This window comes from Heterocephalus glaber, unplaced genomic scaffold (assembly GCF_053883595.1).
Source record: "Heterocephalus glaber isolate CG9 unplaced genomic scaffold, H.glaber_assembly_v1.0 deba00001724, whole genome shotgun sequence".
In the NCBI taxonomy this organism is placed as follows: Eukaryota; Metazoa; Chordata; class Mammalia; order Rodentia; family Bathyergidae; genus Heterocephalus; species Heterocephalus glaber.
Genome location: NW_028258435.1, coordinates 5,184,875 through 5,210,361, shown reverse-complemented (window position 1 = coordinate 5,210,361; position 25,487 = coordinate 5,184,875). Strand labels below are relative to the sequence as shown.

Here is a 25,487-nt window from a genome sequence, read left to right as displayed (position 1 = left end):
GATTTGGGGACCAGGACAACCAGGAAAAATGACAAGACTCAACTTCACACACTGGATAATGTACTGTTTCACATTTTATTACTGATTAACCAAGCAGTATTACCAACTTCTAAAAGACAAACGAAAAATGGAAACAAAGTCTTTGTAAATAGAGAAGAATGTAGGTATTGAAGGGAGAGCAGGGAAATGGGGAAAAAATAAGAATCAAGATATATTATGTAAAGGCACAAATCTCCAATGATGAATGTCATTATACTGTATACCTAAAACGTACCAATAAAACTTTAAAAAAGAAAAGACAAACGACACTAAGATACACTGTTAAACTGACATGAACTACCACCAAACTTCACATTTCACGCATGCTCACTGTTAACATCCAATCTAGAAAAATCTAAAACCCGCTGTCTTCCAGTTCAAGCTGTTCACCCTTGATAATTTCTTTAAAACTGCGAGAAAAGCTTTCACAGGGGCAGCCTCAGCCTGGCAGGTTTTTAGCCTTCTCCAATCAATCACCTTCAATAAGCTACAACTGCTTCGCCTGGTGGTCCACACACTGCCATCCCAGCACTTTAGGAGGCTGAGGCAGGAAGTTCACAAGTTCAAGTTCTACCTAAATAACTTAGCAAGACCCTGTCTCAAAATAAAAAACAAAAGGGGCTAGAGATGTAGCTCAGGGAAAGAGCACCTCTGGGTACAATCCTCAGTACCACACACACACACACACACACAAATCTAGTTTTAAGAAAGTGCTTAGGATGATCGCAAAACCCAACTCCAAGATTCCAAATCCAGGCAGAAAACGCTGATGAAGCTGCTCCAGCCACCGTCTCCCAGCCTAAGTACCTCCTAGTAGAAACTCTAGTTTGCTCCACGGAACCAGGAAGGACTCCGGAGCCTCTGGCCCGAGGAACACACGCTACGCCAGATTTATTTTTTTCTTAGCAAGAGAGGGACCTCGGCCACACCTGCCAACCCCACGAATCACCTCTTTTCCAAACACCCCAGAAACACAAACCCGGGCTCAGCGCCTCTCAGAACTCGGGTCGAGCCCGGGGCCCTTTCCTACCAAAGGCACAGCGCAAGGAGCCACACCCCCTCCTGAGCCGAGCACTGGGCGCGCCGCGGTCGCCACCACCCCGCCCCCAGACACCTGACGGACCCGGCTCCCGCTCCCTCCGTGTCAAGCACGCCCCACGCCCCTCCGTGCCTGGCCCTCACCGAGTCGCTGGTGGGAGCCGGAGCCCGACGCGTCCGGGGGTCGTGGCGCCAGCACGAGAAGAACCAAGCTGGCCAGGAAGAGAAGACGCTGCCTCATGTTCCCGGCCCGGCCACCGGTCCACCTCTCTCGGCAGCCCTTCGGGGACGGGGTTTCAGAAAACTGCTCACATGGAGGGGAGGAGGGGAACCGCCCGACCCGGCCCTCAAATCTCCGCTCCCGCGCCGCCTATCGGGAAGATGCGAGAGGCAGGCTCCAGGCCCCCGGAAGCGCAGGCGGTGCTCCGAGAGGCCGGCTCAACCAGCTTCCAGCCGCCGACAACCCCCGCACCGCCCACAGTCGGAAGCCGGAAGCCGCGCGGCATGCCGGGAAGCCCCGCCCCACCGCTCCGCCATCTTGCCGGCTCGTAGCCGGTCCCGCTCGGCGTCCTGGTGAGGCTCGGCTGGCTCGACCAGCCCGGCCTCTCCTCTGTCCTCGGGTGACCGCGGAGGAGGAAGGCGGGACCTCTCGAGCCGCCTCCATCTAAATAGCCGCAGGGATTAGGGTCCCTGTTTACCCTTTCACAGGAGCTGGAAGATGCGGCCTAGCCCCGGCTGCGGCGTACGCGGAGGACCAGGACGCTCGTGGCTCTGTGCCGCAGGCCCTGCCGGGTGTGCTGGGGTGCAGGGCGGGGCGCGCGTCCAGCAGTGGTACTCTAGGAACGAGGCCCGCACATCCTCGCCCGTCTAGTGTGTTTGGCCTTGGATGCAGATCAGATGCTCAGCTCGAGACAGAGAGCCCTCAGGCTCAACATTGTCACAAAAAAAGATTGGGGGGATGGGGGCGTGGTGGTGCACGCCTATAATCCCAGCACTGTGGGAGGCAGGAAGATCTCACGTTGGAGCCCAGGCTGGGCAACTTGGCGACTGTAGTGAGACCCTGTCCCCAAAAAAGGGTGCTCGGTGGGCGACGGAGTAAATAGGCGCTTTCTGAATACACTTTTGCTCCTTGGCCTCACTGTGGGCAGATGGTCCCAGCGTTTCCAGGAACTAAAATCCAGGACCTGACTCTTGGACCGGACATTTGGGTTTTTTTCTTTTGTTTGGTACCGGGGATCGAACTGGGGTCCTTGCGCTTGCGCAGCAGGCGGCGAAACCACTGAGCTAAATCCCGGGCCCGGACCGGGCATTTCTTAAAACAGTACTTTGAGTAATTTTAGCTCTGTGTAGTTTAGTGTTTATGGTATTGAATAAAACATTTTAACAAGGTTGGATGTGAATTGTTATTTTAGCTCAGCTAAACACTATACAAATAGGACCCAACACATTTTCCACTTAAAAGTGGGTCAGCCATTATTATGAAATGGTAAATTGCTAACAGTAAAATAATAGTTCTGGTCAAGTTTCAAGCTTTGTTCCTTAAAAAAACAAAACAAAATAAACCTTACTGGTTTAAATTCATGTTTATTGTAGTACGCCCCAGTATAATCTTAGCATTACTTTCAAGATAATTGGTCTAGGCCAGGGAGTTAGCTCAGTGGTTCCAGCACCTGCCTCAAAAGCGCAAGGTCCTGAGTTCAGTCCCCGGTACCAGAAAATAATAATACTAATAATTGGTCTGTACAATTTTCACTTCAGTCAATTGAACCTAGTCCATACCTGAGGTGCCTCCATTAAATGTACACATTGATGACCTACCTAATCAAAAAGCTGGAAGTTCCCCTCAGCAAATTGTGACAGCTGTGTACAGTTTTGCTTTCTTTTTGGGGGGTATACAATAGAAATTTAAGGCCGGGGATTTGGCTCCTTGCCTCCCTCACAAGCGCAAGGTCCCAAGTTCTATCCCTGGTACCAAAAAACAAAAAAAAAGTTATCGTTTCTCTGGGCATCAACAACATACGCTCCAGCTGGTTATTTTATTTTTTGAGGCAGTCTTGTTATAGTTTAGGCTGACCTTGAATTCACTATGTAGCCTAGGCTGGTCTCAAACTCACGGCAATCCTCCTGCCTCAGCCTCCCAAATGCTGGGATTACAGGCGTGCATCCACCACCACACCCAATTTAGGTAAATTTTTTTTAAAAAATCCATTTTTGTCATAACTAGAAGCCCTAGAATTTAGGGGCAGTCCACATTTCAAATCTTTACCATTCACAACCTAAATTATGATTCCAATTTTCTTTCATCTATCAACTGTCCCTATTGTTAAGATAAAGGAGTACCACGTGGGGGAGATAAAGAGCCTGAAGATGGACTGGTGTAAAACTGGCAATCAAATCAGCAGTCTTCAAACTTTTATTTTCTTACTCTAAAAAGAATTCCTCAAAAAATTTAAAACTATGTACCCACTAGATACATTTTTTATTTTTTGAGACAGCATCTTGACTACATTGCCCTGGCTGGGCTGGAACATTCAATCATCCTGCCTCAGCCTCCCAGAGTGCCAGGATTACAGGATTGTGCCACCTCCGTACCCAGTTTAGGTAATTCTTTTACATTTTTCCACAGGACACTTCAGAGATTCTGTAGCCACTGTGGCAAGATGACCTTCAAGGACCCTGCTTCCTGAAACCAATCTTTGTGCAGTTGTCCTCTCACACCCTGGGCCACAGTGATGTGTGTGACCATTTACAACACATACAGCACAAGCCATTGGGTGTCACTTCCTAGATGAGGTTACCAAAGACCTGGTCCTTCATCACAGGTGTGGTCTGGCTCATTTTCGCAGGTGACACAGTCTAAGGGAAGCCAGCTTTCAAGTCACAAGGACACTCGGGAAACTTGCCGAAGGGTGGAAAGGAAGAGAGACCAGCCAATGAGCTGCAAGAAGCTCACACCTGCCAATGACAGTGTGAGTGGAGGGATTCTCTGCCTGACAAGCTCTGTGATCAGGGCAGCAAACACCCTGCAGCCTACAGAAACGAGATAAGAAATACTTGCTTTACACTCCAAGTTAGAGGTAACTTGTTACACAGCTATTAGCCTCTGTTCAGAAAATACATGGAGCCAGCTGTGGTCATGCTGGAAATCTCAGCACTTTGGGAAGCTGAGGCAGATCAAAAGTTCAAGGTCAGTCTGGACAATTTAGCAAGGCCCTGCCTCAAAGAGATAAAAAGGAATGGTGATGTAGCTCACTGGCAGTGCACTTGTGTAACATGCACTGAGAGTCAGTCCCCAATACTACAAAGAAAAAAAGTTATCTAGATCTTGGGTTCATCTCAAAGGTGATTTTTTGTGTGTGTGTGGTACGGGGGATCAAACTCGGGATCTTCCACTTGCAAGGCAGGCAGAAAGGTGATTTTTTTTTTTTTTAATTTAAAATTTAGTAAAGATTAGTAAAAGCTTACTTGAGATTTACTGATCTCATTTTATGAAATTACTTGTTCACAACATAGATACTGCAAATGAATTTAAGAGTAAAAAGCATGTAGAATTTAAGAATAAAAGTAAAGAATTTAAGAATTTAAGAGTAAAAAGCATGTAGGCACATGCCTCTAATCATAGGACTCTGGGAGGCTGAGGCAGGAGGATCACAAATTCAAACTCAGCCCGGACAACTTAGCAATTTAGTAATACACTGGTTTCAAGAGAAAAAAGGATTGGGGATGTATCTAGTGTGAAGCCCCTGGGTTTAATTCTCAGTGCCACGTGCACACAAACACACAGTAAAACAGTATTTGCAGTTATTAAACATAGGCAGCTACATCCAGTTCTGCAGTTCTACAGTAAATACCCATACAAAAAACGTATAACTTTTACCTAAAATACCAGAGAAATACCTGCTTGGTTCCAGCTGAGCTGATCTGGTTTTGTGTTCTTACATTATTTGTGTGTTCTCTCTCTCTCTCTCTCTCAGGTTCTTGCTATTTAGTTCAGGCAGGCCTGGGACTCATGACAATCCTCCTGCCTCAGCCTCCCATGTGCTGAGATTACAGGTATCACACCTGGCGCTTTTTCGTTTTTTCAGTCACTTTTTCTTCGGTGCTGGGGACTGAACGCAGGGCTTCACACATGCTAGCCAAGTGCTCTACCACTGAGCTGCATCAATTTTTTTTTTTGGTACCGGGGATTGAACTCGGGACCTTGCGCCTGCTAGGCAGGCGACGGAACCACTGAGCTAAATCCCCGGCCCACGCTGCATCAATATCAAGCTACTTGTGTGTCTTATACCAATTCCACCTGTCATAGATTCATAGAAAGCCTAATCACTGTTTTGTTTTGGGGGGGTTTTTGGTATCAGGGATTAACTCAGGACCTTGCACTTGCAAGGCAGTCGGTGGCAGTGGCACCATTGAGCTAAATCCCTGGGCCCCTAATCACTCTTTAAATTGCTAATTATTTCTACAGCTTTTTGCCTTTTTGCTGATGAAGGTAAGTGGGTGAAGCTAGCCCTCCAAGATCTACAAGTCAATCTATAAACCTACGTAAGATGCAATGCACTGGCTGTGCAAGTCATGTGCCAAGAACTCTATAGTTTCCAAGGTTTTAGTTCAGAAATGTTAACCTACTTAACATCCTTTTAGAGAGAAAAAAATTTAAACTATACATGGGACAAGGCAGAGCTATTTAAGGATCTTTTCTAATAAACACATGGTTCCTTAGGGAAATCTTTAATTGGCAAGAAAATAACCAGGCCTACTTGAAATGGAATAATATTTCCCCCAAAGTTTAAAATGGAACAGGAAATCAGCCATTTCATGAAGAAATGAATCATACTATTATTTCAGAGAGATAAATGTCTAAAATGTTAGTAACGGTTTCTACAGCCCCACACACATTTTTCTGCATCTTTATCAGGCATTCCAGTACTTGCTGCAGAATTATTTGCAGTGAGAACCCACACGCCATGTGGAGAACAAGGATGTACCCCTACCCTCTTGGCCACACAATAAGCTCTGTCCCTTCTTCAGTCCGTCTCTGTACCCTGAGATCGCAGAGTAATTGGGCCACATGAATAACTGAACAGAGTAGACTGGGTGGAGAGCACAAATGGAAACTAGTGCCAGTTTGAAATTACCTCAGGCCTGCAGCGGCATGAATCATTACTGTCCGGTGGACAAGCTGCGCCGGAGACTCACCAATTAACCTCCAGCTCCATGGCGGCTGGGGCCTTAAGCACTGAAAACCTGTTCTACCTCAGAAAAACCCCACTCAGTTGTTCAGTCTTCAAACTTTGATCATTGTACTAAGCATTTGACAAACACCAGAGACCCACATCAAATCTTTGCTCTCAAGGACTTATAGTCTAAAAGATGAAAGGTAGAGCCAAGTGTGGTGGTACACACCTTAACACCAGCTACTCAGGAGGCTGAGGCAGGATTGCAAGTTGGAGGTCAGTTTGCAACTTGGACTATGTAGTAAGACACTGCCTCAAAAAAATAAAATAAAATAAACCCAGGCATGGTGGCAATACTCCTGCAATCTCAGTACTCTGGGAGGCTGAGGCAGGAGATCGGCAAATTCGAGCCCAGCCTGGCCAATTTAGGAATTTAGATAAAAATAAAAAGGTCTGGGATTGTAGCTTAGTAGGAGGCCCAGGGTTCAGTCCCCAGTGTAGCAGTAAAAAGGGGGGAAGGGGGGTCGTCTTATTGAATTTGGGGCCCACCCTAATCCAGTATGACCTCATTTTAGCTTGATTACATCTACAAAGACTATTTCTAATTAAGGTCACACAAGTACCTGGGGTTAGGACTTAACTGCATCTTTTTTAGGAAACATTTCCACCCACTACAAGAATTAAATTGTGATTTGATTAAAATGGGGGACTGTGAGGGGTCTGGCTGCATGTCTGATAACTTTGTATTTACTTAGGGACGCAGAAGTGGGCGCTGCCTAGAGCTGAGCAGCTGAAGAGCAGCTTCCACGAGGGCCTCAGGCTTCAACCTTATAATGGACGTTTCTCTAAGGTTTCCTTCCCAGCCACCGCAGCCCTCCTGCCCAAGGGGCCAAAGCTGCTATCATCTGGCCCAGAGGCTGGGAGTCATCCTTGTTACTCACTCTGTAATTTATTCTTTCAGCACTACATTCTTTTTTTTTTTTTGAGGATCCCATTATGGTTTAGAAATGAGCCTGGACTTTGGGGCCAAACAGTTGAGGTCTGAACAGTTTGCAAGTAGCTTCACCTCTCCTGGCATCATGTTTTTAAAAGGGAATCAAGCCAGCGTGGTGGCACATACCTGTAATCCCAGCCCTCAGGAGGCTGAGGCAGGATTGTCACAAGCCCAAGGCTAGCCTGGACTACAACAAATAGGGAATTAAAACTACCAAAGTCATAGGGGTAACTGATCAAGTTGAGACAGAGGGAAGTAACTGTAGCATTTTCAAGAAATTTGGGATGACAGAATGAAGGCGAGAAAACCAGAAAAGCCACAAGATGCAAATACGGGGTCCTTCGGAGCCACCCAGACGTATGGTGATGGTGTCAGGTGGACAGCAGAGAACAATAGCTTTACATGTTTTTCTACTCCCTACTTTCAGATGCTACTACTGAATCTCTCAATTTAATCATCCTTCCTCCTGTACCCATTTTCTCCAAGAAGCTGGAGCCCAGGTCACAATGGGTAGGGACCCTGTGCACTGTTCCTAATGACACACTCTTGCCTGGTTCCGGGCTTGGCAAAAGCCCTGCTTGTCCTGGCCAGCTACAGTCAGAAGAAAATCTCTGTATGAGCCCAGGAATGACTGCCCTTATGGAGCCTTTTTTCACCAGTCTGTTCTGGGAATGTGAAATGCCCAGTCAGCAGTCTTGAATGTGGGCATTCTGGTGCACACCCGTAGTCCCAGCTACTGGGGATCACTTGAGCCCACAGTTTGGAGCCAGTGTGGGCAACACAGTCTTAGAAAAAATTTAAAAAGAAGCTATGTGTGGTGGTGCACACCTGTAATCACAGCTACTCAGGAGGCTGAGGCAGGAGGATCCCAAGTTTGAGGCCAGCTAGGGCCATTTTAGCAAGAACATGTCTCAAAAAATAGAGGGCTAGGGATGCAGCTCAGTGGTAGAGCATTTCTGTTGCCTTAGATCAACAACGTAGGAACAAGGGAACTGGTAGGAGGTTCTCTAACTTGCAGAACTACTGGGCCCTCCTTTGACTCACATGACTTTTAAAGCCATTAGTCAGCTCACATGATGCCCGAACAAGAAGTTTCTGGGCCTCCTGCCCACTGCGGGGCTATGTCCCTAGCTTCCCCTCTCAGACTCAGGGAGTTTCTACTCCATGCAGATCTCTGACCTCAGATCCCAGCCTCCTTAGCAAGGACCTCAAAGATCAAGCCTTTTAAACTGGGCATAGTGGTGTGCCCTGCAATTGCAGCCCTCTGAGGCCAAGGCGGGAGGACTGCAAGTTCAAGCCCAGCCTGGGCAACTCCAATAAGAGGATCTCAAAATAAAAAGGACTGGGGCTGGGGATTTAGTTCAGTGGTTCCACCGCCTGCCTCGAAAGCACAAAGTCCCAAGTTCGATCCCCGGTACCCCCCAAAAATAAAAAGGAATGAGGATGTTCTTCAGTGCAAAGGCTCTTGGTTCAATCCCCACTGGCACACAAAGATTAATGCTTTTTAACTAAAGAGTACTTTTGGGGTTTTTTTTGTTGTTTTTTTGGTACTAGGGATCAAACTCGGGTCCTTGTGCTTGCGAGGCAGGCGGCGGAACCACTGAGCTAAATCCCTGGCCCAAACTAAGAGTACTTTTAAAATCCTTGGCATCTTACCACTTCTCGGCCTTTTGGCTAAGATCAAGTATAAAATCCTTGGCATCTTGAGGTCATGAGCTCTGCCTGGTCAGGACTGAAACAACATTTCTACTTCAATACAAAGCAGTTAACATTACAGTGATGAAGAAGGGCCAAGACAGAGCTGGCACGTGTGCTCCTATGTAACCAGGAAATGTAATTTCCGGTGGGAAGAGGCCCTCACGGGCTTCAGGTGAGGTTAGACCCAGGAATGCAAAGGCCTACTGAGTCCTACCCTGGCCACCCTATCAAAACCCCAGGCAGGGTGGTTACAGCCTTCAGGTGACTGTGAACCAAGGCCTTGAGATCCTGTCACGTAGTGATGGTGAGGGGAGAGGGTGGACGTGTTAGGGGACTCTCTGACTTTGACGTGTCACCAGTTACTTGCCAACAGTTAGCTCCTGACCAGAGGAACAGACGTTTCTCCCTGGCACCTCATCTCTGGGTCCTGAGTTTTCACTCACTTCAACAGAATGCCTTTTCCCCACTGTATTCCACCAGAGAATGCTAATTAGAGGCAAAATCATTTCTTAATCATTTTTCTTTTAATTTTGCATTCCCAAGTTACACTGTCATTTGCTTCATGTCTTTGTCCTTGAAAATCTAGGGCAATAGGTTTGCACAGGATGGTTGATGTGCTTATCTCTAAGACCGGTTTCACTGTATTACAACTTGCCAGCTCCCAAATTAGGCTGTCCTGCTACTCCTTTCCTGAGTAGCCCACTTTATATATTTCATAGCCTCACCTCTACACTTGAGAAAAATCATTTTCTTTCCTGGTGGGACAGGAACTGGTCCCAGTGCCTCTGCACCATGCTACATCCCAGCTTTTTCTGAGACAGGGTCTTAGTCCCTAAGTTGTCCAGGGTGGGCTCCCACTTGAGATCCTCCTGCCCTCACCTCAAATGGCACTGGGATGACAGGTAGGCGCCACCACAGCCAGCTAGCTGTGCACCTTTTAGGACAGCTGCAGCAGTGAATCTGCCAGTTCCAGCGCCAGAGGTGTGGGCATGGAGGGCAGACTTCTGGCTTCTAAGCCAGCCCTCCAGGCCACACACCTCATTAGGCAAGTGTGGGAACAGACTCATGATTCTAGACTCAAATCATCCCGTCGCATTTATTTCCCCAGCTCCAAAGCTGGCCATTTTATTTTGTCTTCAAAAGTCCTTCCAGTGAATCCTCCAAGGATCTTAGCAAATTCCAGAAGAGCTCAAGGAGTGCCAAATATCAAAGAAAGCTGCTCCAACACAGGCCTCCTCTAGACACCCTCAGGGGTAAGTGGAGAAAAACACTCAGTGGGTGTTCCAGGGGGACAGAAAGCCTGGCAAGTCTGCAGCAAACTGGAACAGAGCAGGCCAGCCTCCTGCAGGGCCCAGGTTGTTCAGTCAGATGGTGAGGAGTTTACACGGTGAGTGAGCAGCCACCTCCGGAGCACACGTCCACAGGCTTAACTAAGGTTAACTAAGCTGCTCGAGTAGCCTCACCCCTCCATCCACTGACAATAGACAGAAAACCAGGCCTACACATCTCAGTTGACCTTATACTGACCCTTCCTAGTTTCCAACCTTATTGTCAGTCACGAAGGCTGTAATGCTGTCCCAGAGGGCAAAATGCATGAGTTTAGTTTTGTTTCTGCTTTATACAGAAGCGTATTTCTACTCTATATATAGATATATCTATATATCTATATACATCTATATATATATTTTTTAACAGTACCAGGGATCGAACTCAGGGCCTTGTGCTTTCAAGGTAGGTGCAGGCGCCACTGAACTAAATCCAGTCTAAGTAGCCGAGCCAATAGTGCACACACTATCTTTGGCAGCACAAGTCATAAACAAGTGCAAAGCAAATGACTGAGTGTGCAATGAGCCAGCTCAGTGCAGCCCGGGTCGCAAAGAAACGAGTCCACAGCACATGTCTGAGAGTGAGGGAATTCAAATCTTTAGCTCAAATTATAGTCAGCAACTCTTTGGGAAACATGTGAGGAAGAACCGATACTCCGAAGAGCTGGTGGTGTGGCCCAGACAGAAGCATTTAGGTAGGAGCCCCGAGTAGTAAGGCCCTAGTAGTAAGTCACTGTGTGACTCTCACTCAGAGCTAACTCTAGTTTCAACCACATTTCATTTTCGTTGCAGCGCTGAGCACTGAATCTCAGGGCTTCACACTGAGATACAGTCCCAGTCCTTTTTATTTTTTGAGACAGTCTCCTAAATCACTAAGTTGCCCAGGATGGGCTCAAACTTTCAATATTCTGCCTCAGCCTCCCGAGTGCTGAAATTACAGGTGTGCACCACTGAGCGTGGCTCCCACTTAATGTTTTGTGTCCTGTGAAAACCTGTACCTAGTGAGCCTCTCTGCTAGTTGAACAAATCCTATTTGTGCCGGATGCCACTGGGTTAAGCGCTTGCATGGCAGTCTTAGGTCATGGCTGTGAAAGTTGCCGAAATGGAGTCTGAAGGACAAAGGAAAGATAGGGTTTATCTCTATGTATTTCTTTCAGTGATGGTAGTAAAAGTATTACCCCGAAGAGGAAGTCTCCCCTCTTTTAATAAAGGAGTAAAGGGATACTCAATGCTTAGCACATTCTGGAGGATATGTTACCATATCACAAGACCACACTGGAAAGGACCAACATCTACTATCAACAGCCTCTAGGATCATTCACAGCAACAAAGCTACCACCAGCTTATGCACCTAGGAGGTAGACTTCAAAGAAACCTTGAGAACCTGGAAACTTTCAAACTCATCTGAAGTCAACTGTACATCACAACCCACAGTCTATATACATAACTCCAAGTAGTGTCACAAGATATTACCCTTGTAACACACTATATATTTAACTATGGGGGGGGAGGGTTGGAGAGTTTTTTTGCTTGTTTTTGGTACCAGGGATTGAACTCGGGTCCTTGTGCTTGCGAGGCAGGTGACAGAACCACTAAGCTAAATCCCCGGCCCTACCCGTTTTAATAAAAACAAAAAGAACAAAGCTGGCTGTGACTCATTCAGTACTAACTGGTGATGACCGAGAGCTGCAAAAAGCACACTGATCAGGGCCGGGGATTCAGCTCAGTGGTTCCGCCGCCTGCCTTGCAAGCTCAAGGACCGGAGTTTGATCCCCAGTACCAAAAAAAAAAAAAAAAAAAAGCACACTGATCAACTGGGAGTGGTAGTGCATACCTGCAAGCCTTGCTACTCGGGGCTGAGGCAGGAGGATCTGAAGTTTAAGGCCAACCTAGGAAACTCAGTGAGACCCTTTCTGAAAATAAAATATAAGATGGGCTGGGTATAGCTCAGGGGTAGAGCACCAGAGTTCAATCCTAAGCAGTACAAATACACAAAAAAAGAAAGCTCAAACATGGCTTTAAATGTTCCCCTCACCCGTAAACTTCCTGCTTTTAAAGATGCTGTGGTCCCCTCAGGAAGAAGACATTTAAATGGACTAAATGCTGAGAACAAGCTTAAGGCTAACTTTGGCAACTCAGAACTCATTACTTTATTCACCGCTGTTATTATTTTAATTTTGTTGAGACAGGTCTTGCTATGTAGCCCAGGCTGGCCTTGAACTCGTGGCAATTCTGCCTCTGCCTTCTTAGTGCTGGGATTACATCCATTTTATTTTTAAGATATTAATAATGTTTTTCCCAATTCAGTGTTCTTCCTATTTTTACGAGAAAAAAAATTGTTTGTATTTAAAAGTACTGGGGATTGAGCTACTTCTCCCCTTTTTTTTGGTGTCAGGAATTGAACTCAGTACCTTGTGCTTGCCAGGCAGGCAGCGGCACTGAGATAAATCCCTGGCCCTTAAATTTGATTTAATTTTGACATGAGGTCTCACCAAGTTGCACAGCCAGCCTTAAATGTATGATCCTCCTGCTTCGGCCTCCTGAGTAGCTGGGATTATAGGCATGTGCTACTACTTGTGCCTGGCTTCGCTGAAGTTTCTTCTTCACTGAAACTTTTACTCAAAAGTCCTATTTAACCTTTTTTTTTTTTTTTGGTACCGGGGATCGAACTCAGGTCCTTGCACCTGTGCAGCAGGCAGTGAAACCACTGAGCTAAATCCCTGGCCCCATTTAACCTTATTGAAATGGGCACTACCCAAAGCACTACTGAATATTCCCTTTTTATCTCCCCTCAAAAAGCCTTGTTTAACATTCACATTTTAGGACATCTAAAGGAAAACCTACATAGCTATTGGTTAAGATTATCTTCCCTGACTTAATCAATTTTCAAGTCAAAACTTAGGACACATTAGCAAAATAGTCACGCAATATGATTAAAACATTATTTGAAACTCACTAGTGGTAAAACCAAACATTTCCAGAGAAAACGATATGAAAATTAAACACTGAGGATCACCAAAGCACAACTCCACCACCAGCCAGGGCTTTTCTAGTTCTCAAATGTCCACCATATTCCACTGAACACTCAGCCAGATACCATTTAACTCTGAGGAAGAGATGGCCCGAGACTGTTCCACGGCAAACAGTGTAAGAAACATGGTCAGATGTTACACATGCCCAGACATCCCCAGACAAGCACATCACAATGCAGGAGGACGGGCACCACCACTACACTGTATGTAAGACGAAGGGAAGTGTCCACACACTTAAGAAGTAGGGAATTCACCTGTCCTTAAAACACAGGTATGCGATTGTTAAAAAGCCACAGGAAGTGGTTTTACAAAATGTAACTTTATTTTATGTTACTCTGCTGTTACACAGGGCATAACATTTTCACAAGGCTTTTTTGGGACTACAGTCAATGATTAGCAACACACAGTAGTGGTCCAACTCTCTAAGGAACAATCACTAGACAAACTGGACACCCTCTCATATGTGCACAAACCTGCATGGAAAAGTACTAAAGTTTTAGACTTGGACTCATGTACTTTATTTCCCCTTTCTAGTGTATTAAGAAATGACATGCACTTTAATTCGCCAAAAGCAATGCTTGGATTCTGGCAGCAACATGCTACTTCTATTACATAGTAAAGTGAATACCAGAACTACAAAGGCAGGAGGTGTAAGTGAATTTTTATTGGGAAGGGAAGTTGTCAACTTAAACAGCAGCAAATGAAGGTGAAAAAGGAAACTCCTGTTGTCACAGACAGACATGACCTCCACCAAATGTGATACGAGGCTTCTTAATTTGTGACCTCCCAGCCTAGAGACACCAAGTGCTTTCCCATTCAGGCTAATACTTCCGGATTCCTACCAAAAAGGAACACAGCAGGAGGGTGGAAACGTTGCTTACTGAAAGGAAACCCCCAAAGAAGAGAAAGGGAGGGAATGCAGAAATTAAGAAGTTATGCAGAACACTCTTTAAATTGTAATTAACCACATTGTCATCATATCTTCACAGTAATACAAAACAGTCACTGCAGAACTGGTTCAGATTACTTAAATACCAGATACATTTTTAGTCCTCTACATAAGTGTTGGAAGTTACTTATGTTTATATGAGATGAAGCTATTAATACTTTTCTACAGCAGTAACTGCACATCAGGAAGGCCAAGACAAACACAAACCAAGGAATGGAGTTTTCCCAAAGCTGCAGTGTGAAAAGACTAGAAAAGGCCGCTTCCATACACATGAACGGGTTCTTTGCTATAGGAAATCCAGGTGGAATAGGAATGGAGATGTGTAAAAAGGTTTCTTGGCAGGAGGAAGGATGATACCCTGTGTGCCCTTAGTTTTCGGCCCCTTCTGCTGCATCACATTCTTCTCCTGCGCTGTCTGATGTCCATAACTGGAAAAGAAGAATCCCATTAAGTTACCATGTCTAGATTAGACCATCACTGCAAGTCTCACTGGTTGGTTTCAAAATGTAACTCTGAGAGCAATAAACTCCTGAACAGAGGCTGGCTAAGACAGAAAGCTCTGTCTCACAACTCCAAAGACTATGCACCCCCGTTTACATGTTTACAGTTTGTTTTTTTTTAAGTACTGTCATTTCAGAATCAACAAGGCCAGTACCCCGGAAATTTAACATTCTCTTCATTCCTAGAAACTCACTAGTCTTCTTGAAAGCACTCCTGAAATATAATTAATGACACCAATAGGCAAAAATTGTTTGCAGGAAGGGGACAATCACGGTTGGGGTGTTTCCAAGTATATGAAGGGCTAACACCTAGGAAAAGCAGCCAACTTATTCTGTGCTGCTTGAAGAGTTAAACAGCAGTGGGTGATGGAGGCCCCAGGGAAGAACAGGTGTGCACGCACACGAACACACATCCTGTAAGTTAGGCTGGATGCTAAAAATAACAAAAATATGTCCAAGCATCTCTCCAACTTTAGAGTGAAAGCGGGAAGTAAATATAATTAATCAATTAAAAAATGGATTTTATCAGACTGTCACCAAGACACTTCAGGCAGTTTGTTTTTTCCAGGCAGTTTTAGAAAAGCTAGAATCTTACATAATCTTTAAGTTATTGTTAAGATTCTAAAATAAACAAAAACAAACAAAAGCAAACACCCCTGGAAAACTATCTCTGTAAGACAGAAAAATAAGTTACAAGACAGTGAGTTCTAAGGTGCGTCTGGGAAGAGGTCTAATTACCCAGTTTGCTCTTCTTCCGTGGAGCTACCTGTTTGTTGATCACTCTATTGTCCCTTCACAACTATTGGGATCTCTGGGCCTAAGAATGCAATGTGCTGGGTAGGGTAGAGCACAACTATAATCCTAGCATTCTAGGAGGCTGAGCCAGGAGAATCACAAGGTTGAGTGCACCCCGGGCAACTCAGTGAGACTTTGTCTCAAAAAATTTTTTAAAAGGGCTGGGAAAATAAAGAACGAAAGAACGAAAGAACGAAAGAACGAAAGAAAGAAAGAAAGAAAGAAAGAAAGAAAGAAAGAAAGAAAGAAAGAAAGAAAGGGCTGGGGATGTGGCTCAGAACAAAGGCCCCTGTTCAATCCCCACTTAAGGAAAAAAAAGCTATTCCTTTCTTTCACTTTATGTTAAGTCTAAGATATTATCCTATCAAACTTACTTGAACCTGGCCGGGGATTTAGCTCAGTGGCACTGTGCCTGCCTCATAAGTGCAAGGTTCTGAGTTTGATCCCTGGTACCAAAAAAAAAAAATTTTTTTATTTGAACCAATAAGAATGTTATGTAACTGGGTATAGTGGTACACGCACATAATCCCTGTACTCCCAGGGCAACCTGGCAAGACCTTATCTCTTCCTGAGAGTGAAAAATAGGCTGGGGACATAGCTCAGTGGGAAGGCCTTGGTTTCAACCCCCAGTACCAGGGGAGTGGTGATGGTGAACTATGCAAAAGCTCTCACTGTACCCTCCCTCAGTCACTTCCTGCTGTAGTTTGGGTTTCAAGTGTCCCCCAAAGGTCTATCTATTAAGAGCCTGGCCCCCGGCTCATGATGCTAGTTGGAGGCAGTGGAACCTTTAGGAGGTAGGGCCTATGTGGAGGAAGGTAAGTAATTTGGGGCACATCCTCAAAGGGGACATTGGGACCCCAGCCATTCCTATCTCTCTCTGCTTTCAGGGCCACCATGAGGTGAACAGGTTCTCTACCATGCACTTCCACCATGGTGATACCATGATCCAAAATAAACCTTTTCTTTTTATAAGCTATTTATCACAGGTATTTTGTTACAGTGACAGAGAGCTGACTAACACATCTCCCTGATCAACAAAGAAAAGAGAAGCCGGGCCTGGGAGAGAAGGAATAAATTTAGATACATGCTTACTCCTTATGAAATGCTTGCCAACACCATGAGTAATTCAGAAAGTAAACATTTCATTAGAACAAGGAGTTCATGTAATTGTAGGAAAGTCTCAAAGCCATTAAGCCCCTAACTTGGTACAGCTAACTGACCCAAAGAAAGGAAATACTAAAGCTACAAAAGCTCTCTATAGTGACATAATTTATCAACATCTTCATCCCAAAGAGCAACTTCACCAGTTCCTAAAAGCTTAGCAATCTGATAAAATGTTTATTCACCTTGAAAAGCTGTCTGCAAATTTCACTTACGTATCTAGATATTCATTTTCTAGGAGAGGACAGCACTTGTGTAACTGCCCCCAAAAGATGCTTTCGTTCCTGAAAGGAAATATTAGGAGTGCACCACTCACTGTTAAGTTGTCTCTGAGCAACTGCATGATGAGAGTGCTGTCTTTGTAGGAGTCTTCATTCAGTGTATCAAGCTCTGCAATGGCCTCGTCAAAAGCCTGATAAATAGAAATATCCACACATTAACGTTTATGCAAACAGAAACTGCTTAGTCTACAATTACAAACCATTTTTATAACATAGGTGAATAAAATTCATCATAGACATATTCTTTCATCAATTAGCAAGCTCAGTGCAATCATTCATTCCCTCAGATTCCTACTGTAAGAACATAGGAGCAAGACCTGAAGCTTGGTATATACGTAAATGAATAAGCATTTCTTGGTTGTTTGCAGCACGCACAATACAGCAGCAATGCTTAACATATTTCTCACACGAGACCTTATATTTATATGCAAGAGACCCTCCTACTCCCCCATTTTGAAATACTGGAGAACACAGCCCTAACCTGGCAGGCATTACTTTTTAATCTCTTATGTTTCCTTCCTAAAGTTATTCGTGCTTCTTAGACCACTCTGCCCAATATGCTCTTTAGCCACACATTACTGCTCATCATCACCAAGTGTGGTGTTGAAAGGGGTAAGGAAGGGTGGGCAAGATGGTGAAAGATGAAGATGCACAGAAGAAAGTCTCTCTGTGTCAAACAGCCTTAGAGTTTGGAGCCTGAAGTATTTCCCGAACACACACACATCTTACCGTTTTAGCCAGCGTGCAGGCAAGCTCTGGATTATTAAGGATCTCATAGTAAAACACAGAAAAGTTAAGAGCCAGCCCCAGGCGGATTGGGTGTGTGGGCTGCATCTCTTTCTTGCTTATATCAAATGCCTCTTGGTAAGCTCCTTGGGAATTATCTATCGTTTCTGTGAAAGAAAAAATAAATAAAAGCATGATTCCAAATATGTCTATCCAGGATACAGTGTGTTAAACACATGAACATATTCAACTTACTGGCTCTTGGCAGAACCCGATTTTCCTGTGGCCTTCTTTTAAAATCATAGTAGGAAACTAGTACTGGGTATTTAAAAACTAGTTTACAAGGTTGCGTACTTATAATCTGCTTAATCAAAACACCTAAAATAGCAGATTTCCCCAACTCTAGGGCTAAAACTATTTTCTTCTTTCCTGTCTCATCTACTACTTGGAAACACAGCAATTAAAAATAATTTCACCGGACTATCCCTTTCTTAAATAATGAAAACACTATATAAATATGAACACCACCAAAATCTTTGTATTTTTGTAACTATTTGTAGAACTAATACTGATCTTGGTTATCAAGAGATATTATGTGAAAGGCAATATAAAAGCGTCAGCAAAATCTGCTTTGACCAGTCTGATTACTGGATTAATAAAAATGCCACCCCCATCTAAAAAACATAATCTCAGGAAGTATCAACACTAACCTGATCCATAACACAAACCAACCTATCCCTTTATGGCCTGAATGTGGCAGCTTCCCTCCTCTGCTGTCTGTCACAGCTAGGACAGCCCCCATATGGTGGAAGCTGGTGCCACGCAGTACACACAGAAGCATTGCAGTCATCTTCAAATGACTGTGTAGGACCTGGAAGTGCTGAGGATCTCAAGCCCAGAGCTATGTCTCATCCTCCCAAAAATACCCTTAGACCTGCTGGTGTTACTACGTTCAGTTCTGTGCCAACATTTTCAGGTCCAATTCTGTTTATCTTTAAGGCAACAGAAACTATACATCAGTAACAGAGTTAAGTAAATTTAGCATACAAATTTTTATTGCTGTTTTGAGATAAGGTCTTACTACATAGCCCAAACTGGCCTTGAACTTGTGATGCTGCCTCTGCCTCCCAGAGTGATAGGACTACAGGTATGCACCACCACGCCTGGTTCGTCATTTCTGCGACAGGGTCTTGCTGTGTAGTCAAGGTCAGCCTTGAACTTGCTATACAGACTAAGCTGGCCTCAAACTCGTGATCCTCCTGTCTCAGCCCTGCAAGTGCTGGGATTACAGATGTGCACTACCGAGCCAGCTAGTGTACAGATTTTGTTACAGCAGATACAATTTTCTCTTTATATTTTTAATTATGCTGATATTCAGGATGACAAAAGTGTCTCATTTTCAGTGAAAGATCATAGTAAAGCTATTGGAAGGAGTATACCTTTTTGGATGGGTCAACATTAACACTAAAAAAATGTACTCACTGATTAAAAAAAAAAAGTTAAGTGATATTTGCCTACCCAGAACTTGGTAAATTTGGAACCAGACATATACATAAAACTTAGTAGGATTTATATTACATTTAACTACCAATAATACTTCAGGAAACCTTTTCACATTCAAATTAGGTAAACTGATTATGGTTAAAAAAAGTATTTAATAAATACTCAAATCTATTTTCATGACCACTACTTTTCAGTCAACACAGTGGCTCTGTATCCAAATAAAACCTAACCATATGGGTCACTCAAACTCACTGCAAAGTTGGAACAAATTGTATGCCAGCAACACACACTTGTCTCAATGCTCCTCCTCACATATGTGGTTGTATACAATCAGCAAAGGCGTGACGTGACCCCTTAATACAAGGAGTAATGGACATGACCAACAGAAAAAGGACAACAGCCCATAATTTCCATGCAAAATACAGAATCACTCAAAAGCTTTTGGAGCTAAGAACACTGTGAACCAAAATCCCAAAGCCCCAAAACATAAATGAGTAAACCTGTTTTTAATAATATAATATGGAGGGCCAGGGATTTAGCTCAGTGGTTCCATTGCCTGCCTCGCAAGCGCAAGGACCCGAATTCAATCGTTGGTACCAAAAACAAACAAACAAAAATTATAATATAATATGAAATTATAATTAGAGCTCATGTATTAGTATTTTATTTATTTTATTTATTTTCTGGTACCAGGAATCGAACTCGGGACCTTGTGCTTGCGAGGCAGGCGCTGGAACCACTGAGCTAAATCCCCGGCCCTATATTAGTATTTTAAAAGTGCATATAATACAAATGTATGACTGATTTTTAAGAAGCCAATATTTATTTTCTTGATATGTTAAGTTCTACAATTTTAAGTTACAAAGAACCTGGCCAGCATAGTGGTACACACCTGTTATCCCAGCTACTAGTGAGTCTGAAGATCACATGTTCAAAACCAGCTTCACCAGCTTAATGAGACCTTGTCTCAAAAGTACAATAAAAAAGGGCTGGGAATGGAGCTCAGTGGGAGAGCACTTGGCTAGGAGGCCCTGGGTTCCACCCCCAGTATCAAAAAGCCACACAACACAACATAGAGCCCGGAAGCTACACCCAGACTGTCGTGGCAGCACCCCAGTCATCTCCACTCCCTTCTCCAAGTCACCATACTTACGTTTTCGATCATCACCACATGCAACTTCAGCAAGGTATCGGAAATAATCACCCTTCATTTTCAGATAGAAGACCTTACTCTCTGGATTAGTTGCATTGGCTATTAAATACTTGTCCAACAATTCCTGAAAGAAACAGAGAAAATATTAAGTTCAGGTACAAGTATGATCTACTTCCGCCAAGCGTGCATCTGAACCCCTACCTGCTGCAGCAGTGACGTGCCCCTGTGCCCAGACGAGGCACACTCCCAGGGAGCAGGGGTTGGTCCACTGCCACGTGTTTCCCTGGCAAGGCTGAGTCACAAGGCCCTTAGCTTCCACTAGCAAAGCTGGATCATAAACAGTCATTACAAAAAGCCTATCTGTGGGCCGGGAATTTAGCTCAGTGGTTCCGCTGCCTGCCTTGCAAGCACAGCAAGGTCCTGAGTTCGAGCCCTGGTACCAAAAAAAAAAAAAATAGGATGCACATGTGTAAATACCAAATAGTTTCTCTAGTGTGAGAAACTGAAAGTGTAAATAAGGACTAAAGGTATAATAGATAATGTGAAATAGGAAGAAAAGGGGCAAAGGGGAAGGGGAAGTGGGAGGGGTAGGGGAAAGGAAAGAAGGGAATAGAATATGAGAAAATGAAAAAATGGAAACAGTCTTTGTAAATAGGGATGGGGGTGTTGAAGGGAGTGCAGGGGAAGGGAAAAAAAAAACAACCAAGAGAGATTATGTAAAGGTCCAAATTTCCAATGATGAATGTCATTATATTGTATACCTAAAATGTACCAATAAAATAAAATTTTAAAAAAGATCCTTGTTCTCAAGAAGCTCCTGGCCTCTATGCACCATTAACTATACACCAAGCATTAGGATATGGAAATCAGGTGCTAAGGAAGCAATGGAAGTAGCTAGCACTGACAGAAAACACCTCTGGTCAGCTTCCTGGGCTGGGGGGGAAGGTCTACTTGAGCTGTACAGAAACAAGAGCTGGAACACAGCAGGCAATCATTTTAGGGAGGAGAAACAAAATGTTTATACATCAGGTATGAGGGAGAACAGTGGGACCACAGGACAAGTAACTCGTCCAGGCCAAAAGCAGTGGCACCCGGAAGCCGCTACTCACAAGGGTCTGTTCAGAGCAAGGGAAGTGCGCAACTATGTGTGAGGTGTGGGAACTCAAACAGCAACTCGGCAGCAATTTTTATGCCAACCATACCTAATTTTTCCTTCTTTCAGCAATGCTGGGGACTGAACACAGGTGTTCCCATATGCTAGGCAACCACTTCTACCTCTGAGCTATGCCCCCAACCCTGAGTCTAAATATTTTAAAAGTTGAGTGAAAAACTATGCCTTTTATCCCTGATGTCATACAAAGACATCTGGGGCTTGATCCAATGGGCTAGTACTTCTCAAACTGCTGGTACAAGGTATACCTGGGAATAGAAAAAGTCACAAATGATAGATATGATAGGTATTTTCAGGTTATCAGTTTTACTAGATGCTAAGTAATTAAAAATCTTTTTGTATTGAAAAGTACTATGGACTATAACCGCAGAGCCGGTATGGTGGCACACAGGTGTAATCCCAGCACAAGGGAGGCTGAGGTAGGAAAATCATTGCAAGTTCAAGGCCATATAGTGAGTTCAAGTCCAGCCTGAACTACACAGCAAGACCCCGTCTCAAAAAACCCCCCAAAATCCCAAAAATAAACAAACAAAAAACTCCAAATACACATGCATAAACATACCACATGTACAGAAAACCCCTGAAGAGTGTCACAAGCTAAGTGCTTGGTAAACATAACTACTATCAGTCGGCTGCCCTGCTTAGGTGCAGTTTGAAACCACTGCTCTAGGCAAAGTGAAATGAGTAAAAAACATTTTAAGCAAAAGGATGAAGAAGATCATGTTTGCATTTTGAAAAAAGAGCCAGCTACTACCAGAATCAGTGAACAAGATATCAAAGTACTAACTCTGAAGCTGGGCACAGGGGCACCTATGTCCCAGTTACTCAGGAAGCTGAGGCAGGAGGAGCATTGGAACCCAGGAGCTCCAGATCAGCCTGGGCAACCTACCAAGACCCTGTCTGAGGAAAAAAAAAGGTGGAAGTACGAGTTACGATTTATGAAAAAGGGGACAGGGTTTAGAGAATAAGTTGGTAACACTGCTTCTTACATAAATATATTACTGAAGAAAAAGAAGACTGTTCACAGATCTAATAACAAAAGGTTAGAAAAATGGCCCTCATTCAAGAGTTTTCTTAAGTAAAAATGGCACGAACAAAATACAATCACTGCACCATAAGTTATTTTAATGAGAGTAAACAGAACAATGTTTAAAATTATTTTTTAAATCCTCAGGCTGAGGAAAATTTTTTTAAAACCCCCAAAAATGCAAGTAGTGTGAGATTACATAATGATGTTCCCTAAGTGCATATGCTATGAAAGTGGCAAGCATCGAAGCAGCTGAAGCTGGAAAGCTGCTGGACTGCAGCAGCAGAGGTCACGGTCACTAAGGGCCACAGCCAAACGCAAGGCACCCTGGAATCCGTCCTCTCCAAGTCACTGCGCTGAGCTGGGAAGAGGAACTGAAAGAGCAGGTTTCAAGAGTCCTTTCTGGGGCTTGGGGTGTGTTCAGGGGCAGAGCACTTGCCGACATGCAGGGTCCCTGGGTCAGATGCCTGGCGCTGCAGGACAGAAAGAAAGGCCTCCTGGTTAACATCAATGTCCAACTGTCCAAGACCATTTTTTTTTTAAGATGTGGTACAGAATGTTTAATTACAGGAGGGCAGTGATTCCAGTCAAATAAAATTAAAGTTTTTTATTTCCCCAAATACAAAATTGCTAAATTAATGTCTTAAAAGAAAATACAACATGGTGAAAGCTTTAAATTATACCCTCATTCACCACAGGATTTAAGATTTACCAATCACAGATTCCACCATTTTGGCAAAAGGGTGAAACTTTTAACAGCTTATAAACCTGTATACATCTCCATATTGCACTTTTCTTTATGTATAGTCCAAGGCTGTACATAATAATAGTTATTTAATAAAACAAACTTACAAATTCTTCCTCAGAATCTTAGACAATAATGCCTATCAATTTTTTTTTCCTCTGATAGTGATGGTGAACCTTTTAGAGACAAGCACCCAAACTGCAACCCTAAACCCAATACTGAGGTTTTAGTTTAGAAAAAACCCACACATTAACATCTTTTCTCTTAGAAGTAAAACAAATAACACACATGCCATAGGGTCATCACCACTGCTATGATCTTCTATTTCTCTTGGTGCTAGAGACTGAACCCAGAGCCCCTGCACTGAGCCATATCCCCAACGCTTTTTACTTTTTATTTTGAGACAGGGTCTCCCAAATTGTCCAGGCTGACCTTGAGCTTACACTACTCCTGCTTCAGCCTCCAAGTGCTAGAATTACAGGCATGTACCACCATGGCTGGCTCTCTATTACCATTTTTATATATCATGGGTGACTCCTGGATTTTTCTGTTTTCAGAGGGGAAGGTAGAGTACCGAACCTCAAATTGACTCATCCACTGCTGTCTTAAGAAATTTAACAAGAGTAGATTCGAGAAATAGCATCAAAAAACCAACAGTATTTCTGTCTGCCCCCCGCCATACAAATGTAAGTGCCTCTCACTTTTCCTGTTCTCTGATGTGTGTCAGGTACCACAATAACATCTCATGGATGATCCCCAGAAACATGCCAGGGCTGGTGAGGACATTACCTGCAGTCACACCAAAAGGCCCTTTTATGCTTGGGACTTTGTGACTCAATGCACAGAAGAGTGGAGAAGCCGAGAAAAGCCTGACTAGGATGAGGGCTGGCATGAGAAGCAGACAGAAATCTCCATTGTAGCCCAGCGCCTCCTTGTCCTTCTTACTAGGTGTGGGTATTTTTGACAACCTGGGGACAAGGAATGTACCAGACTTGGGGGCACATTAGCCTTCCAAGGCCCCAGAAGCTGCTAATCATCTACTGCGTTAGTTATGACACAGCACCTAGAAGCTGACCGGAACGTCTAAGAGTGTTAGCTTCATGACTTTGCACATCGCTATTACGTACGATTGACAGTGTTGGGCTTTTATAAAGTGACTTGGGCAATATCCGTCCTGGAGTTTCAGCCAGGTAGCATGGTTCTTTGTCAGATGCCACCAGCTCTGTGAAGGAAACAACAGGTACAGAGTAACTCTGTCTCCCCACATGCTCAGACGTGCGTGCTTTTACCCCATTAATACACAATGCATTCTGCTCATGTTTTACCAAAAGGGTCATGGCTGGATCAAGTTAGTAATACCAGACTACAGACCATTAGTACTTAACAGATACATCCAGGTTGTACAAGTTAATTTGAAATCATTTTTAAATTGTTTTTAAAAAACTCAATACAAGTCAAAGAAAAAAAAACCCAAACTGACAAGAGGCTCCCTGAAAAATCTTTCCAAATAAAGGTACTGGTAAGAAGGAAGAGAATCAGTATTAATATTCACAAGGTTAAAAGTTCCTCCAGGGCCAAGGATGTAGCTCAGTGGCACTACACCTGCCTGGCAAGCACAAGGTCCTGAATTCAATTCCCAATACAAGGGAAAAAAAAAAAGTTCCCCCTCACCAGATGTGGTAGTGCACACCTGTAATCCTAGGACCCAGTCGCTGAAATCACCATTCCATCTAAATATGTAAGATAGTCTTAAACCTAAAAGATTTATTGCATTAACTGACAAATCCAGGATGAGATTCAAGTTGATCAGATAACCCAAGAGTAAAAAATCTTACTGGTTTTTTTACTTGCAAAATCCTTCATCGTAAATGAAGCTGAATACCTGTATGCTCTTTACTACCGACAGTGTTCATATCCAAACACATTTCTCCTAATGAGATTTTTCTTATTTGCAGTAACTTTATATATTAATAATACTATTTCATTTTCTAGATGTATCTCAAGTGAAACTTCATGTAAAGATCCTGTCTGGTACTAAAACTACATTCCCTAATATTTTTCTATCAAATTAAATCAGGTAAAATATTACCAACATTTCTGACCAATATGAGAAGAATATAACATTATGTGACGCTTTGATCCTAGTACACAAACAGAAGACTTTTAATCCAGGTTC

At 43.8% G+C, this 25,487-nt stretch overlaps 2 protein-coding genes across 4 annotated transcripts in view; both read right to left on the bottom strand.

The window, feature by feature from the left end:
• Adam17 (ADAM metallopeptidase domain 17) overlaps positions 1–1,553 on the bottom strand; it is a 42,391-nt gene extending 40,838 nt beyond the window's left edge. For all 3 annotated transcript variants that reach the window (XM_013069472.3, XM_013069471.3, XM_087199729.1), the window contains exon 1: positions 1,222–1,553. Coding sequence is in view for 1 of the 3 variants with exons in the window: in XM_013069471.3 (XP_012924925.2) it covers positions 1,222–1,318 (97 nt within the window). In the remaining 2 variants the exon portion in view is untranslated. The remainder of the gene's footprint in view (positions 1–1,221) is intronic.
• A 12,047-nt stretch (positions 1,554–13,600) lies between these two features.
• Positions 13,601–25,487, bottom strand: part of Ywhaq (tyrosine 3-monooxygenase/tryptophan 5-monooxygenase activation protein theta) — a 32,386-nt gene continuing 20,499 nt past the window's right edge. Inside the window, exons 3-6 of the mRNA XM_004875243.4 lie at positions 20,369–20,492; positions 17,716–17,879; positions 17,022–17,117; positions 13,601–14,677 (exon numbers count right to left, since the gene is read on the bottom strand). Of these exons, the coding sequence (XP_004875300.1) occupies positions 14,618–14,677; positions 17,022–17,117; positions 17,716–17,879; positions 20,369–20,492 (444 nt within the window). The 3' untranslated portion in view covers positions 13,601–14,617. The remainder of the gene's footprint in view (positions 14,678–17,021; positions 17,118–17,715; positions 17,880–20,368; positions 20,493–25,487) is intronic.